General features: G+C 44.3%; 1 protein-coding gene across 1 annotated transcript in view; it reads right to left on the reverse strand.

Moving 5' to 3' along the window:
- Positions 1 to 18231, reverse strand: part of RIOK1 (RIO kinase 1) — a 297153-nt gene that overhangs the window by 135747 nt on the left and 143175 nt on the right. Inside the window, exons 8-9 of the mRNA XM_069217290.1 lie at positions 3446 to 3526; positions 1722 to 1808 (exon numbers count right to left, since the gene is read on the reverse strand). Of these exons, the coding sequence (XP_069073391.1) occupies positions 1722 to 1808; positions 3446 to 3526 (168 nt within the window). The remainder of the gene's footprint in view (positions 1 to 1721; positions 1809 to 3445; positions 3527 to 18231) is intronic.

Genomic DNA, 18231 nt, shown 5'->3' on the forward strand with positions numbered 1-18231 from the left:
CAGCTGCTCATGCTACTACTGTTTTATAGGATGTAGTGTCCTCTGGTGGTGAGGGGCGTGCAGGGTAGAGGTCAGAGTTATCAGGGGGGAATAGGGTCAGGATCATAAGCATCCCAGGGGTCTGGGTCATATGGTAGCCTGTCTAAATCCCCTGCATATCCCAGAGTAGGTGAAGCGGGAGAATGAGGGGGGCAGGGAGGGGAAGAAGGAGCCAGAGGAGGTGGAGGAGGAGGTGGTGGAAGAGGTGTCAGAGAAGGTGTACTTTGTGGACTAGTGGCCTTGTCTGTGGTTGTTTTCTTCTGAGGTGGAGGAACATCCAAAGCCTCCGGGAGGGAAAGCTTCCTTTTCAAAAGTACAGGGGATGATGGCATAGTAATAATGCATCCTGTACCCTCCTGACTTTGGGGGCAGCGCTGACAAGTGTCCATAATCTCCAGGATAGGCTCCACAGGATAAGGGAGCAAATGACTGGCCCAAGTCTCTCTGTTCCAACAATCTCATCTCCATTTGTGTCAGCACCGAAGATTTCAGTCAGTGTGATTTGGCCGACACCGAAGTGGAGGCTGGCGGCGTTCAGCTCGGTGCTGAGGCTTGGATCGAGACTGAGACGACCCCTCGGTCTGAGAAAATCAAGTCCAAGCTGAGGGCGTTGTCTTGTTCTTGGGAGATAGTTCAGGTGCCGAGACAGAGGAAGGGAGAGGCAGCCGAAGTAGCCTTTCAGAACCAACCATGGCCTGGTGGCAGTGGCGGACCGGCGACCTTGAGAAGGGGCTTTTTAACAGTCTTGTGGTGGGTAAGAGGAGCCACTGTACTCACATGTTGCGCTGATGTGATCTTGTGGCTTTCGATGTGCGATGGAGTCTGAAGAGTCCCTAATGGAGAGGGCCCCCTCCTCCTGCTCGGGCTTCTCCTGAGCATGCTCTTCCCCAGAGATGTCCAGGGTGTCGTTCGGAGTCTTGTGTGGCATTTCCAATTGATGTGCTCTTCGATCCTGAAGTGTCTTCATCGATCGGAAAGATTTGCAGGCATCCCAGGTGGCCTCTTGATGATCAGGGGAGAGGCAGAAATTACACACCAGATGCTGGTGTGGAAACTTTGCATGGCACGAGGGCAGAGGCGGAAAGAAGTCCATTACATCAGGTTAGCATGTCCGTCAGTGCCCGGTGGAAGATAGGCCCGAGTTGGGCATAGACGCCACGAAAGATGTGCAGTCGGTGCCTGAACCGATGAATCAAGGCGAGCGCTAAGGTGGAAGAAGTGTGAGCGAGAATAATACGTTGAAAGAGGGTAAGTTAAGAGACATAATTCATACCGGAGCAACTAGAAAACGGAACAAAGGCACACATTTGAACCAGACTGCGGAGAGAAAACATCACCTAGAGGAGTCACTTTATCCTGTGACTCAGAACACTTCTTTCAAGAAAAACAACTTGCACCACTTCAGATCCAAAATTAGATGGCAGGAGTATGTGTATATACAGTCAGACCACATGCCACTGAACAGCATATTACTTGGCAATTTGTCCTGGACCCATTTTACAGGGTACTAATGTAAAATCTCCTAAAGGGGACTCAACAGTCAAACTCCCGAAATATTAAAACTGAAACACACACCCGGCCCCACTCACTCACTCTGATTTATATCTCCCCAAATAACATAGCTGCACATAACTTCAATACTAATAAGAAAAATCCAAAGAGTATTTTAAAATGGTACTCACATGTCGTTTTTACCAATAAAGCTCATGACAAGAACATGACTCCTCAGCATGATTGGTTCTGGGCATGGTATTGCTGCAGTGTTTAATCTGAAATTTGACACAAAAACGACTATTGTTTATGAAGACTAATTTATATGAATGTTTTCATTGTTTTGCTTTAGTCCAATTGTTTTTATTTTCTAATAACAAGGTAAAGTGGATAGTGAGTATTTTGCTAACGGACTAACTGCTCCTGGGAATAGCTAAAATGGGTTCAGCAGTTGATTGGGCTACAGAAGGAGGCCACTGATGGCGAGCAGATAACTGGCATGCTTAGTGTAGAAACAGCACATATAAATATCATAAAGAAGTACGTGTGTCTAGAAGACACATTTGTGAAACTAGTAAAGGAATCTCACAAATTCAGTTAATCCCTGCTAAGCCAACAACAGATTGAAATATCACACCAATGGACTGGGGGCTTTCTGACTGACAGCAGTGCTCTTTGGGACTACATTATCCGCAGACAAGACATATTTAAATACGAAGTGAACACCTTTATTCTATGATATATATTTATTGTAAGTTTTACTTGTTTTCTCATTTTTGGAGTGCCAAATACTGACATATATCAATGTCAAATTGAATAATCACATTGAATGCCTAGGCTTGTTGGCAGAAAACATAATTTAATGCTCATTTTCTGATTTTTTATTTTTGGTTCTCCGTTCTTTTTCTCTGTCAAATGTCAATGTATATCGAGGTTATATTGAGTTTACCTTAAAGGTATGATGTGCTGTGCAGAGATACATTAATGTTGTTATAAAGTAATACATTCTTCGACAGTGATTTCACCATCTGTGTATTGCATGAAGTGTGACTACAATCAATAGTAAAAGGGGGATATTTCTTGTTTATATCTGTGTTTGAGATCACAAGCAGCACACAGCAGGTGCATGATTTGAAAACATAGCCATAACTGGCAATGTCAGTTTTTCTTTTCAAACCATGACTTCACTTCAACTTTGGATTTTACTGTACATTTCCGGGTTTATTTAAACTTTTGTTTCTGTGTTACGAACAAAACAAACCCTAACTGTCCCTTAACGAAGTTTTGTCAGTGATTTTTTTGACGATACACTACACCAACTTCCTGTGCCTTCTGCTAGGCCCATACCACGTAGGGTATCACAATGAAGTACACAAAATGTTATGGATGGGGTGCCTGGATTAATCTCAGCCAATGGTAATTATTCAGGCCATGCTCATTCCTTTTTAGGTTATGGTGACTGACGGGTTGTGGACACTGTTTATTTAATTACCTCACTGTGATAAAGTTTAGCTAGTACTTGAGAAGAATGGTACATTGATAAATAGTGCTTGGTTGATTTTTACAGCTTTCAAAGGGGTATCAAAGCAAAAGTAATCAGACAAATCAAAAATGTATTCATAATTCTGGTATAATGCATATTTTTAGAGAAAACACATGAAAATAACTGTATCAAGTACCTTTTCTACAACATATGACAATGATATTTACTGTGAGACAGCTTCGTTTTTAGATGTTGAAAAAAGTGGACTTGTTAATAAAAGTAGACCATTCTAATTATGAAACGTCAACTGTTTTGGCTGAAACAATAATACAATGTACGAATTCAAGGATTTCAAGCCACATCAATATTAGGGAACACCAGCAATTCCGGGTAAAAAACGTTTGAGAAAAGCACATCAACAAAAGCATTCACCTAATTAGGTTTCTCATTTCTTTTTCTGCCCATGTTTTTACCATTTTTCTCGGATTTCCTTTACAGTATCCGTGGCGAAATCTAAATGAAAAACAGAAACACACTAGTTTAACCACAAATCCTTGCATGACATCTATTAAAATTACAATTTCAACAGAGAAACAAGGATACGTTTTAAACAAGAAACGCAATTAAGGCAAAAGTATTTAAAGTGCAGGCTATTCTGGGCCACAAAACTGAATTTTACGAACTAAGTGCACACAAAAAGGTAATATTGGTTAAGTAAGAAGGTAAATCGCGGAGTTTCAGTAGAAGGCACAATACATAGGCCTGGAATTAAACGTCTAAACTGCAGGGAGAGATGTATTACCGGTATAATCCTATTATCCCTTTGAAAATAGAATTGATATTTTAGGGCTAAAATTACACTGAAAGATTTACGAAAACATGAGCAACTAATAGAAGGACTGACCTATTAGACTCCTTCCCGTCTGCTATCAAAAAGTCTATTGGAATGAGACAAGTTTTTTATTTTTTTTATTTTATTATTTATTTATACTTTTAAATGAGCAACAACAAAGATATTCCTCTTCCAAAAACAACATTAGTGCAAAAGGAACACCATCTGTACATCGCAGTAAAACAATTGCTCACAGGAAGAATGGCGCTGGAAGGCGAGTCCCCCTCTCAGTTCGAGTGCACCAGAATTTGGCAATATTACCAACAAAGCAGTCCTCAGTGAGCAAAAATTAGGGGCCACTAACAGGAACTGTTGTCATTCGAGAAGCAAAGATCAAATACAACCAACATAGTGATAGAAAGGCGGCTGGAACTGGCAAATCAGCACTAGCATACATCCCATAGGCGCAGCAACACACAAGCAAGGCGACACAAATCATACCCAAATGCATGGCCAATTATATCTATTGCATAACACTCAACAAGCAATCTCCAAATAAGAGCGCAGAGGCACCCAAATGTCTTGCAGTCTAGAACCTTCAGGCGCCAACTCCCAGAAGGTCTCCAACTGTTCTCGACAAAAGGCAGCATCACGCAACCAATCAGAGACCCGAGGGGGCCGGCTGCGCCCCCAGCAGATCGCAACTCTACGCTTTGCCAAAAGCTGCAACATGCCCACCAGTTTCCTCTGAGCCAGCGGAACAGCATCAACACTATCCGGCAGCGCCAGCACAGGAGAGGGAACCAGCTCCAAACCAGTCATCTCCCCAATCGCATGCATGACCTCCAGCCAAAAATCATGCACTTCCCCACATTGCCATACCAGGTGGAAAAAGTCAGCATCTGGAGCATGACACCGTTCGCAGGAAGCATCCGCACGCAGCCCCATGGCATACAGGCCGCAAGGAGTATAATAGAGATGCTGTAAAAATTTAAAGTGGATGAGTCGCAGCCTGTAGTTTGGCAACAGCGCCCTCATCTGCACGCAGCACCTCTTCCAGAGATTTCCTCACCCACATCCGCCTCCCAATTTACCTTAGCAGATATTGCGAGCTCACCCCTTTGGTCCTGCATGCAGCCATATAACTTGGTGATCAGCTTTCCTCCGAGTCTTTGCACTCCACACCACCTCCAGCACACAACATGTCAACAGAGACTCTGGAAGACAAGAGTATTGTGCTCGGAGCAATGCACACACTCGCAGAACCGCCTCCAAGCGCCACCTCTGGGGAGATCAGCCACCCATCCACAAACCAGTCCCCTAAAAGGGACAAGTCTGAGTCGCGGAGATAGTTCCGCAGCTGCGAGTCTCAAAACAGTCTCTCATCAGCCACGGCAGCCACACCAGATCTCTTCAAAAGAGCCGTCCCATGCCCTGACAGAGCACGCCACTGTATCCACCCCCCCGGGGTTGAGGCCGAGACAGGCCCACGAAAACTTGCATCAAGTCGTCCGGCCAAACCACGTCACTCTCAGGGGCGAGGTGCGGCATGTAGCGAACCGGGCGGATCCAATAAAACTCAAAATGGGCCTGTGCACAGTGGTAATAAAGCTCCATGTCCGGAGCAGCAAGACCCCCCAATTCAAACGGAAGCGTTAACTTCTCCCATGCGAGTCTGGGTTGACGGCCTGCCCATACCAGATGAATCATGGCTGAGCGAAGGCGCCTCAGAAAGCACTCCGCGAGGACTAAGGGGAGATTCACAAACAAATATAACATTTTAGGTAGCGCTATCATTTTGGGGATGGCAATTCGTCCTATCAGCGACAGTGGCAAGGAGCGCCACATCTCAATCCTGTCTTCCAACCAGGACATAACTGTACCATAATTAGCCTTCCAAAGCGTCTCAACATCACAGCTCAGCCAGACCCCCACATACCGCACCGGGCTGCTGGTCCATTCAATAGGATATCGGGACAGGAAGTCCGCCGTCCCCGACAACAGAGGCAGCACCACAGACTTAGACCAGTTGATCGCTATACCCGAAAATTCACCGAACCGTACAATCTCATTCAGCAGAACATCTACATTTTTACCGGGCTCCCGCACATACAACGCAATGTCATCTGTGTACATGGAGATCAAGATGGGCCGCTGCCGAAACAGCAGCCCCCTGTTATTGTGGTGCTGGCGCAAACAGGCCACAAGCGGCTCCATCGCTATCGTGAAGAGCAGCGGGGAGATAGGGCACCTCTGCCTAGTCCCCCGAGCCACCGGAAAAGAGGTCGATATGCTTCTGTTCAAACGGAGTCGAGCAACTTGGAATGAGACAAGTTAAGATGATCATTTTCAGGGTGCAAGCATTCAACACAGTGGTAGGATATTCTACCCAAGTTGTGTCAGGAAGACCATCAGTGGCATGATGTCAAGATCCTATTTTAGTAATTTGCCTTATGTTGACAACTGGCATATCGTCTCAACCTTTCTGCAGCTTGCAGTACAGTTCATTACAACAACCTGGTTAAACGCTAAGAAGAGCAGATAATAATCTATTAACTTTAAGTGGAGCTGTAGGAAGTTGGCTCTGTATGCACTATTTCAAAGTAAGGAATAGTATGCACAGAGTCCAAGGGTTCCCCTTAGAGATAAGATAGTGGCAAAAAGAGATAATACTAATGCTCTATTTTGTGGTAGTGTGGTCGAGCAGTAGGCTTATCAAAGGAGTAGTGTTAAGCATTTGTTGTACATACACACAGGCAATAAATGAGGAACACACACTCAGAGACAATTCCAGGCCAATAGGTTTTTGTATAGAAAAATATATTTTCTTAGTTTATTTTAAGAACCACAGGTTCAAATTCTACATGTAATATCTCATTTGAAAGGTATTGCAGGTAAGTACTTTAGGAACTTTGAATAATCTCAATAGCATATATACTTTTTACATAAAACACATATTACTATTTTAAAAGTGGACACAGTGCAATTTTCAACAGTTCCTGGGGGAGGTAAGTTATTGTTAGTTCTTGCAGGTAAGGAAACCACCTACGGGGTTCGAATTGGGGTCCAAGGTAGCCCACCGTTGGGGGTTCAGAGCAACCCCAAAGTCACCACACCAGCAGCTCAGGGCCGGTCAGGTGCAGAGTTCAAAGTGGTGCCCAAAACACATAGGCTTCAATGGAGAAGGGGGTGCCCCGGTTCCAGTCTGCCAGCAGGTAAGTACCCGCGTCTTCGGAGAGCAGACCAGGGGGGTTTTGTAGGGCACTGGGGGGGACACAAGTCCACACAGAAAGTACACCCTCAGCAGCACTGGGGCGGCCGGGTGCAGTGTGAAAACAAGCGTCGAGTTTGTAATAGGTTTCAATGAGAGACCAAGGGGTCTCTTTAGCGATGCAGGCAGGCAAGGGGGGGGCTCCTCGGGGTAGCCACCACCTGGGCAAGGGAGAGGGCCTCCTGGGGGTCACTCCTGCACTGGAGTTCCGATCCTTCAGGTCCTGGGGGCTGCGGGTGCAGGGTCTTTTCCAGGCGTCGGGATTTTGGATTCAGACAGTCGCGGTCAGGGGGAGCCTCGGGATTCCCTCTGCAGGCGTCGCTGTGGGGGCTCAGGAGGAACAACTTTGGTTACTCACAGTCTTGGAGTCGCCTGGGGGTCCTCCCTGTAGCGTTGTTTCTTCACCAGTCGAGTCGGGGTCGCCGGGTGCAGTGTTGCAAGTCTCACGCTTCTTGCGGGGATTGCAGGGGTCTTTAAATCTGCTCCTCTGGAAACAAAGTTGCAGTCTTTGTTGAACAGGGCCGCTGTTCTCTGGAGTTTCTTGGTCTTTTGGAAGCAGGACAGTCCTCTGAGGATTCAGAGGTCGCTGGTCCTGGGGAAAGCGTCGCTGGAGCAGTTTTCTTCTGAAGGAGGGAGACAGGCCGGTAGGGCTGGGGCCAAAGCAGTTGGTGTCTCCGTCTTCTCTGCAGGGGGTTTTCAGCTCAGCAGTCCTCTTCTTCGTAAGTTGCAGGAATCTGAGTTCCTAGGTTCTGGGGAGCCCTTAAATACTAAATTTAAGGGCGTGTTTAGGTCTGGGGGGTTAGTAGCCAATGGCTACTAGCCCTGAGCGTGGGTACACCCTCTTTGTGCCTCCTCCCAAGGGGAGGGGGTCACATTCCTATCCCTATTGGGGGAATCCTCCATCTGCAAGATGGAGGATTTCTAAAAGTCAGAGTCACCTCAGCTCAGGACACCTTAGGGGCTGTCCTGATTGGCCGGTGACTCCTCCTTGTTTTTCTCATTATCTCTCCTGGACTTGCCGCCAAAAGTGGGGGCTGTGTCCAGGGGGCGGGCATCTCCACTAGCTGGAGTGCCCTGGGGCATTGTAACACGAAGCTTGAGCCTTTGAAGCTCACTGCTAGGTGTTACAGTTCCTGCAGGGGGGAGGTGTGAAGCACCTCCACCCAGAGCAGGCTTTGTTTCTGTCCTCAGAGAGCACAAAGGCTCTCACCACATGGGGTCAGAAACTCGTCTCTCAGCAGCAGGCTGGCACAGACCAGTCAGTCCTGCACTGAACAATTGGGTAAAATACAGGGGGCATCTAAGATGCCCTCTGTGTGCATTTTTTAATAAATCCAACACTGGCATCAGTGTGGGTTTATTATTCTGAGAAGGTTGATACTAAACTTCTCAGTATTCAGTGTAGCCATTATGGAGCTGTGGAGTTCGTTTTTGACAGACTCCCAGACCATATACTCTTATGGCTACCCTGCACTTACAATGTCTAAGGTTTTGCTTAGACACTGTAGGGGCATAGTGCTCATGCACATATGCCCTCACCTGTGGTATAGTGCACCCTGCCTTAGGGCTGTAAGGCCTGCTAGAGGGGTGACTTACCTATGCCACAAGCAGTGTGAGGTTGGCATGGCACCCTGAGGGGAGTGCCATGTCGACTTAGTCATTTTCTCCCCACCAGCACACACAAGCTGGCAAGCAGTGTGTCTGTGCGGAGTGAGGGGTCCCTAGGGTGGCATAAGACATGCTGCAGCCCTTAGAGACCTTCCCTGGCATCAGGGCCCTTGGTACCAGTTACAAGGGACTTACCTAGGTGCCAGGGTTGTGCCAATTGTGGAAACAATGGTACATTTTAGGTGAAAGAACACTGGTGCTGGGGCCTGGTTAGCAGGGTCCCAGCACACTTCTCAGTCAAGTCAGCATCAGTATCAGGCGAAAAGTGGGGGGTAACTGCAACAGGGAGCCATTTCTTTACAGGAGCCATTCCTACCTCTAAATAACCACAACCAATAGCTCTTCATTGGCGCCATCATCCTTACCAAAATGGATGAAGTATGCATTTGCTCGGCCTAATACAGGTGACTAAATAAACTGCTGCCAATGTACGCCACTGGAACACAGATTGACCTCGAACTTGATAGCAAATATGATAGAGAATCTAGCATCATATAATTACTGGGGCAAATATATTTACCATTAGAAGGAAATTTATATCTGCCTTAAGAGATAAGTACTGCTGCTGTTCAATTGCAAGCATTCCCAGGGAGAAGTCCTAACTTTGGTCCATGAAGTAAAGAGGAAAGCTTTGCAGTGGACTTGACTTGAAAACTTCCACTCTCCAAAAGGTTCTCCCAATCCTATAAACGGTTGATAGGTTGCAACAGGTCAGTAATCTAATTTTGGCATGTCCGGATTATTACAACATAAAGTGCATGCAGTCCCCAAACTACAAACGTACAATTTACAAACAGTACAAAACGAGGTGCAAGACTTTGCCTTAACATGAAGACAAGAATACTTATGTTGTACAAAAAAAATCACTAGATTGCCTTCAAGTGGAGCACAAGTTGTCATCAAAAGCACTATGCTTCATGAACAATTTCAGGAACTGTCATCCATGCCCCAAGGAAGGATAGGTCTAGTCATATCTTGGCAATCTGGCAATCTGAGTTAGAGCAGATCAAACAGAAAACAAATCTGAAAATTGCCTTGGTTAGTCAAGCTTCAGTAGCCCCTACAATACACATGACTTAGCCACCTAGAGCCATTGGACTCTTAAACGTTCCCCTCGAGACACAGGCTACTGAATCCCGTTTGTAGGTATTTGTATCACACTTTGATTATCAATCTTCCTTACATGCTGCTGTTGGCTAAATTTTGTCAGAAAGTATTTTGCAGTGGTCACGAGCCAACAGGATTGGGCGAGGGGGTACTATTCTCCCGGTTCAACAATAAATCTGTACAAACCAGTTTATGAAAGAAGTCTAGTAGACTGAATTAGAATTTAGGAACTGGAAAATGTTCTATGTTAGACCTTATTTGCTTGATGGAGACTTACAGGTTGATAAGATTAGGTGGAGAATGTAGAGACTTCATAAGGACAGGTGTGGAGCTTGCATTCTCGCCAGCCAGTACAAAGCTACCTTTTAGTAGTTCTAGTGCAGAAAATATGCAAACAGGGCTTTTGTAAATAGACAGGGATCAGCACAAATCCCAAAGGACAAAGTTTTGTACTATACTTGAGACCTGCATATTATCAACCTACACAATCACACCCCTGGATATATGATATAAGGCACCCTGCAAATGAAATAAATATAACTAGTTTCCCTGTCCGAGAAAAAGTTGAGATCTGGCAGTCAACATGTTGAATTTTTTTCTGTGACAGAGAAATAGCCTGAAGGATCGAGGAAAAGCTGCCCATTGCAATGTTATGGTGAAAGAGCACAAGTGGGAACTCTTGCATTGTAGTCTTGAAGTTCCCTTATTCAAGGATGACTGGGATGCAGGTATGAGAGAAGCTGAACAGATTGTCCCTTACCTGGGTGACCTACAACCAACTGACAGCATTGGAGTTATTAATCAGGCTCGGAACACAAACAAAGGATTTCTTGAACTTTAGAGAGGCCTAACCATGTTCTTCCTGTTGGGATATTGACTATGAAGGTAGATTTTATACAGGACAAACCTACACTGAGAGCATAGCCATTGACAGTCAAAGATCTGTCTTTTGTATGTAAATGCATTTGTGTAGGGCAGATATAGTTGGGAAGCAATGGACCACTGAGGAAAGAGAGCACAAAGAATAATAAATTTGTGTTCAAGGAGGCAGGCAGAAAGTAAGTTCTCGTGCGATAGGGATAATTCTTCCTCCAGAAATGTGTTTTCAGTTTCTCTCAGAAAGTTAGAGAAATTGGGGCTAATGTTATGCAATGGGGATGTTAATCTAGATCAAGGGTGAGCAGATGGAGAAGGCTTGTTAACTTTTTGGCCAAGCATGTTGGGTACCGTTTCTGATGATCTTGTAGGGGAATCAAGTAGTCTTGAAGAGATACGGGCTTCAATGTCGATCCTGTGCAGTTGCTTCAGAGTTGAGATGAATTCCTTCAAACACCGAATGTATTGCACAGCAGTTTGTAGAATGCCTTTTTGTGCTGACAGAGAGGTGCCTGTCAGGCCAGCTAAGCAGATGTGTGACTCCATCTAGGTGGGAAAATACCAGGGTTTGCAGTGTTCTGAGGTAGGCTTCTGGCAGAAAGCAATTCACTTTCTTTAGAAATAAGAACTATTCTACACGACACTCGCCCGTATCCCTCCCTATCACGGGCACACAAACGATTACTCCATACGGCACTTGCCACGGCCAAAATATGCATACTCCGGCACTGGAGATCCAGTAACGCCCCCACACCGATAGAATGGATGACGGCCATGTATCAAACGGCCACCCATGAACGAGTGATTTATAACCTACTGGACCAGGCAGAGCTATTTGCGGAGGTCTGGCGCCCATTCCTGACGAGACCACGAAGCAGCTGGTGGATGACCAACGGCCAATGACCAATGGTTAGGGAATATTAACTATCAATTACCCTCTGAGAACTTTAGAACCTTGGAACGTATCTAATCTCCCATTGCCCCCTCTTTCTCCTTCTAGCTATCCTCTCTTACCCTCCTTTATCCTTTCTTTTTCTCTCTTTATTAACCCCTAGACCCCTCATTTTGACATACGCGGGGGACTTTGGACTAACCAATACGACACTGCACATCACTCCCTAACACAAATAATGATTGAGACACCAACTCATATAAGTAGTAGCCACTCTTTCATTGACTTCACCATAACTAACATATACACTACCTACTCCTAGGGAGTAGCTTACAACAAATGGAGAACTACAGAATGATTTATCCCTTGATCTGGCCAGGCTAGCTCCAGGATACAAGGATTCCCTACCTATCCCTCAGTTTCCGCCTCTCACAATCCTCCCAGAGCTCTCTTCTTCCTTTTCTTCTTTTTCCTCCCCCATCCCTCACTTCACATGACAACCTCATTTCTCTCTTACCCAAAGATCAACCCCTCCACACTACCCTACCTTCGTTCCTTTCTCCCTTACTCCCCACCACCTGTTTTCTTCTTCTCTCCCTCTTTAAAAAATAAGGGTACAAACCTCAACTATGCAATTAGGAATTTATGTTTGCCTGACTGTACGTGTACATATGTCCATAATGGAAATAATTGTGGCAAAAAACAAAACAATGTTTTGAAAACTAAACAGGTTATTTATATATTGTATGTACCGCCTCATATTCGTAATAAAACCTTTAAAAAACTTAAAGAAAAAAAAAAAGAAATAAGAACTATTTTCTTGGCAATGTGATCTTTGAATGTGAGGTCTGTATCAGTGGGTGAATTCTTGAATCAGTGGTTGTTCAAAGATGTTGATGAACAAGAGGAATTTTTCTGTTGTGCTTAGATTCAAGTAGGTGGCTTATATTTAATTGTGGATTAGTTTGTGGCAGGATTTTAGTAGCTCAGAGTCACTGCTGTGGTGATTTTAAGTATAGTGGAGTGTCATTGGCATATTGGTGGAGCTTGATGGTGTAATCAGCCAATATAGACCCAAAAGGTTCCATCTAGGAAGTTGAAGATGATGGGTGAAGGCCTGGAACCTGATGCTGCTCAGCAGAAGCAGAACATCTGGGATCTTGGGGTTCCAGTTTGTACACACTGATGGCAGTTGGCATGGTAGGAGGTAAATCACTGCAGGACGGCGCCATACATGTGTCTAGGGTATGGATGAGTGCTTATTAGTTGACTGTATCGAAGTCTGTTGAGAGGGCAAGCATGCTGCGGAGGCAATGGTCCTAACTGATGCTAATAGGTAGGGAGCCATCAACTACCTGAGGATTGTCTGTCGCCATGCACAACTGGGTTTGACACTGGACTGATCTTTTTTGTAGAAGGCTGTTGTTCCTGATCCACTCCTGTAACAAAAGCTATTTTTGTGATTGTTTTTATCTTTGAAGTAGAGATGGGTGAGTGGAAGAAGCTGGTGACGTCATCTGAGTCATAATTTGTTTTTTTTCAGCATGGGGAGTATCTGTCCTGTTTTGAGGATGCCTGAAACAATTCCATGGCTGAAGGAATTGTTGGAGATATTGAGGAGCAGTGTGAACTGAGTTCCTCAAAGAAATGTAATAACAGACAATAGTAGGACATTGTGTTAGCATGATGTGGCCTTGAAGGGGTCAGAATGTTGGCAAGTTTCAGTGTGTGTGAGGTAGTTGAAAGCAGCCCACTAGGGAGCAAAGCCATGGGTAACAGGAGGTTTGCAATCTGTTGTTGATGTGGAATCTAACTTTGTTAACTTTCTCAGTGAAGACGTGATTGATGGGGTTCCATTTGTCCTCCAAGGGAGGCACAGTGGGGGTCAGGTAGTGAAATGATGCTTAATGGTTTTAGAGTGCTTTACTCCGACTTGTTGCTTTGACAATAGTAGTTTGTAGCAGTGGATTTAGCTGTGGTAATAAGGAATCTATATGTAGAGCGGACAGCTTTTTGCTGGGTCTGGTAAACTGGGAGATTAGTCCATCTCAATTACTTTTCATATTTGAGTATGATGTACTTGTTCTCACAGTTCGTGGGTGTACCACTGCACTGAGGTGTTTGTGCCTGAAGGTTCGTATTTTCAGCGGAGTGTCAAGTTCTAATTTACTTTTGAGAATTGTATTGTGGATGTGGACAAAAGTGTTGACATCTAATATAGTTTGCTGTGAGTTTGGCATGTTGATAAGTTCTCTTTGGTTGGCATCCGTAAGGAGGTCTTTTGCCCTCTTTTCAGAGTTGTATTGCTAAGGACAGAGGAAGAGATCCATCAAGTCCATGGACACTGGGACCTTGCATTAAATTGTATGCATGACAAACAGAATGTGATTGAGCATGTTACCTTTTACGGAGGGTTGTGCTGCTTGATTTTCCGAGTGTTGAAGAGTATGCAGAGGGATTCCTTACATGTTTTGTGCTAGAGTTGCTAGCTAGATTGAAGTCTCCAAGCAACTTAGGGTGGGTGTGCTAGAAGGAGGTGAAGGTGATACAATCTCAGATATCTGCTATTAAGTTCTCATTTGATCTGGAGGGGACACGGAGGGGAGAGATCTGTACATGAGATGTATGAAGGTTGTCCAAGACGATGAAAGTGAGATGTGAAAAAGTGGCAGGTAAGGAGTTTAAATGACTTCCGTGTTGCTCAGTTAGTGTGCACTGTCAGGAAGAATTGTGGATGACTACAGGTCTCCCACCTGTTTTTTGGGTATAGATTATGCGTTGAATGAAGTAGCCATCAGAGATGAAAATCTCAAGGAGGCCTAGGTTGTGTTGGGATGTCAGATATGTCACGAGCGTGAATGTCGTTAAAGAGTGCATTGATGAGCAGAGGTAAGATTGATTGTAATGTAGGAGATGTACATGTACTAGTGAGAGGTATGTGGATGAGGTTGTGGTGTGAGATGCCCAGTGGGATGCTTTTAATTGTGGGATGTGGGTGCGAGTAAGTGAAGGTCTCAACTGATGTGGACCACACAGTGCTGATGGCTCACCTGAGGGCAGGGGTTGTGTCCTAGGCCTTCTTGGCCTGAGCAGGCCAACACAGCTGATTATTTTATTTTTGTCTGCGCTTTGCTGAGGATGTCAGGTTGCTGGAATGCTCAATGCGTCTTAGGATAAGGTTGGAGAGGACACAGGGTTGGCTGAGAGGGATGGGTGCCCAAAGGGGTCACGTGACATTACCTGGGGCAAGATGCTATTTTGAAAACAACAATCAGCTTATTTTTGGCACAGTGAAAGCAGCAAATCAAAGGACCGACCGAGGGGGGATGCAGGTCAGGAGATCACATGACTACTCCAGTGCTCTGTAAAAAATGGGACAAGCTGCATAAAAATGTGAGTGTGGGTTTAAGACATAATACCCACTTCAACAAACTGATTCACTATCTCTTCAATTACAATGGCAATAGACTGCTCTACCGACAGGAAGAAGCAGAACATTGTCCTGTATGTCGTGGTTTATGGTACAGGACTAAAATCTTCTCTTCCTGGTGATTCTGGGAAAATAGTCTTAAAGCTGCAGCTTAAACCGGGTTACATATTTAAAAAAGTCTGTTTATAGTAATTGAAAAATAAAAATAAATCTGTGCATGGCTTCCTATGTAAGAAACTGTCTGGAAATCCTTCATCCATTTATTCTCAAAAAGTATGCAATACCTGGACAGAAGTCCTGTCAAACTGGCATTGAAGAGCACCAGCCTGATATTTCGGTATATTCAGTTCCTGTAACTATTCACTGATATTTGCCTAAACTTGAACTGTGGCCCACCATTCAGAGGAAAATTGGTTAATTCTCCCTACAGCAGCCATCACAGTCACTAATTGTCCTGGATGTCCAAGGAGGTAAGGGAGGTAAGGAAACACAAATGATTTTCAAGTGAACAACTTGGAGTCAAGACACTAGCTGGAACCCGAGTCATTTTTTGCCATATTTTCTGAAGTGCATATGATTAACTCTTGGGTAATACCTTTTTGCCGGTGAGGTTAAAACCATGTCAACACTGAGAGACTCATGTTGAAGATTTTTCAAGTCACAGACCTACACAACCATGTAAATAACTAAAAAGGGACAATACAGCATAGCAATTCTTTTCCAGGTCCAAGCAGAACTCTCTTCATTTAAAGACAGGGTTAGATGAGCATGCCAGTTCTGGACCTTCAAGTTCTAGAGGTAGTACCTCAGGCCCTAGAGCATAGTACCTAAGGAGGTCAGGCAATGGTGTTTCTCCATCATCTTCTTAACCCCAGCCCTGCATTCAAAGGCTGGAAAAAAAGATTTTGGTTCAGTTATGAAACTCTAATTGGTGAATACCCCTAAAACTCTTGAATCACTAAAGTCTTTGGCCTAGGCGTAGGTAAATGTGCCAGGGACCAAGGTTGGTGAATACATCTGGAGACCTGATTGGCTGGAGAATGTGAACAGGAGTCATAGTAAACTAAAAAGGAAATGTGTTTCAAGAGCAATATACACATACAAGACAAACAGGAATTCCAACATCTCAGTAAGAGGCAACTACTACTGAAGGGGTCTCCCTTTCCTTTGTATTGAGTATAGTCCAAGGGCTAGAAGTGTGACTTTCAAATAGATATCTTATTTTACATGTGGCTCTCTGGCTGATGGAGAGCCAGGTAAATGCCTTACTGGAGCTTTTCTTACTCTGTAGAGTCTCAATTACAAATCATTACTGAGGTTCTTAATAATTGGGCATTAACCAGTCACCACTGTAACACTTTATAAGTCCCTGCCCAAGACTGTCCACTGTCTGTGCTTCCTTAGCCTCAATTTATTTATCATCCTCCCTGAAGTACTTAATCCATACCGGTCATTATTATTTTCCTTCTCTTTTAGGGTAAGCTCGGAATCTCCATGAATGGCACTCCAGTAGTCTGCCCATGTGAGACAACTGGAGATGGTATAAGGAAGTCATGCTGCAAGCTGCAATGTTGAAAATATCCTAAATAAAAGAGAAGTATTGAGAGCAAATCCTCATGGACAACGACCTTAAGATGCAATACTCTTGTGATGGTACTGCATAGCTGCTGTATCGGGAGAATCCAGACAAGACTGGAATGAAGCAGCCTGCTAGCGTAATTTAAGGCTGTGTCAATAAAGGGACTGAAGCAAATGTTTTGACACAATCTTGCACACCTTCCTTCAAGCAAAGATTTGGAAGAGCAGATATGTCAAGGGCTAGATATAGGGACCAATCCCTCTCCTCTTTCTTAAAGTCTCTGAGGAAATGAAGTTCCCTTCTGAAAGCCACAGTGTCAGTCCCTGGTGTGATACAAACTTACAGCGGATGTCCTCTGGAAAAATAGTACCTTACAGCACTAGGATGAAAAAGTCTAAAGCAAAAAACCTCTCCAGGTTGCTGAGCCCAAACTGCAGGAGAGTTTGTGCAAGTTTAAATTTATGGATCTAGGTAAGAGCAAGGCTAGAGCAGTACTGGAAATGACAGGACTGGAGCACAGCAGGAGCCTGTAGGAGTGGAGCAGAGCCTGCAGGATAGTACAGAGTTGGAGCTTGTAGGGCTGAAGTAATGTTTTCAACAGCATGCACCAGCTGGAGTAGTTGTAACACACTGGTACACTGATCACAGACTTTTTATATACTAGTAAAACATGAACCACCTGACAAAAAAGGGCTGGTCTATGAAATGGACATATAGAAAATGTGTTAACATTTGATGGCAACCTTGGCTAGAGTTAGTTTCTGATGGCCATCTTGGAATGGCATTTCACTAAAGGGAAACTGAACCAAAACTTCCCACTTGCAATTGTTCCTGTTGCCAGACCGGAAGCATATCAAAGTCACTGCCAACCCAAATAAACTGAGTTGTAGTGCAACTCATAACACTTCCTGGGACAGCAAATCTAAAAAATGCACCTGTTACAAACATGTGTTTTCAGTACTTGGAGAAGGAATGGATTCTTAGCTGTAATGCTAGTTCTCCCTCAGGGGCATCTCCACTGAAATCATAAGCACTGAACAGACCCACACATGTGCAGGTTTATCGGTGCACTTCTTTAAAATACATCTTCGTAGGTGTAGCCATTTGCCTTAAATTAGGAAGGCCAAGTCTAGGATATAATTTTCTTTAAAACATTTTGCAGTGTATGCAGAAGGGTATATTGGGCGGTTACTTTAATTTATATTAAAAAAATTTAAAAGTATCATTAATAAAATAAGAACAATTTCCAGGAGCTGAGTAATTGTTGCTTATAAATATCCTTCATAAACCGTTTTTTAAGAGAAATGAAGGAGGGATGGGGCAATGTAGACATATAGGCTGTAGTACTTTAGTCAAAGTCATAAAACTCACAGACCTCCGGTTTCCCATCGTGCCCAACACATGGTAGTTACCTCAATTCTTTTTTTATTTATTTTTTACAGAAGAAAGGAGTACATCTAATGAAAATAGAATGTCTATTAATCCTGCTGTGGGGAGGAGGGCGAGTTGCTTATGGTTTGAATGGAGATTCTCATGAGCGAGAACTAGGATTACAGGTAAGAA

This window comes from Pleurodeles waltl, chromosome 2_1 (genome assembly GCF_031143425.1).
Source record: "Pleurodeles waltl isolate 20211129_DDA chromosome 2_1, aPleWal1.hap1.20221129, whole genome shotgun sequence".
Classification (NCBI taxonomy): domain Eukaryota; kingdom Metazoa; phylum Chordata; class Amphibia; order Caudata; family Salamandridae; genus Pleurodeles; species Pleurodeles waltl.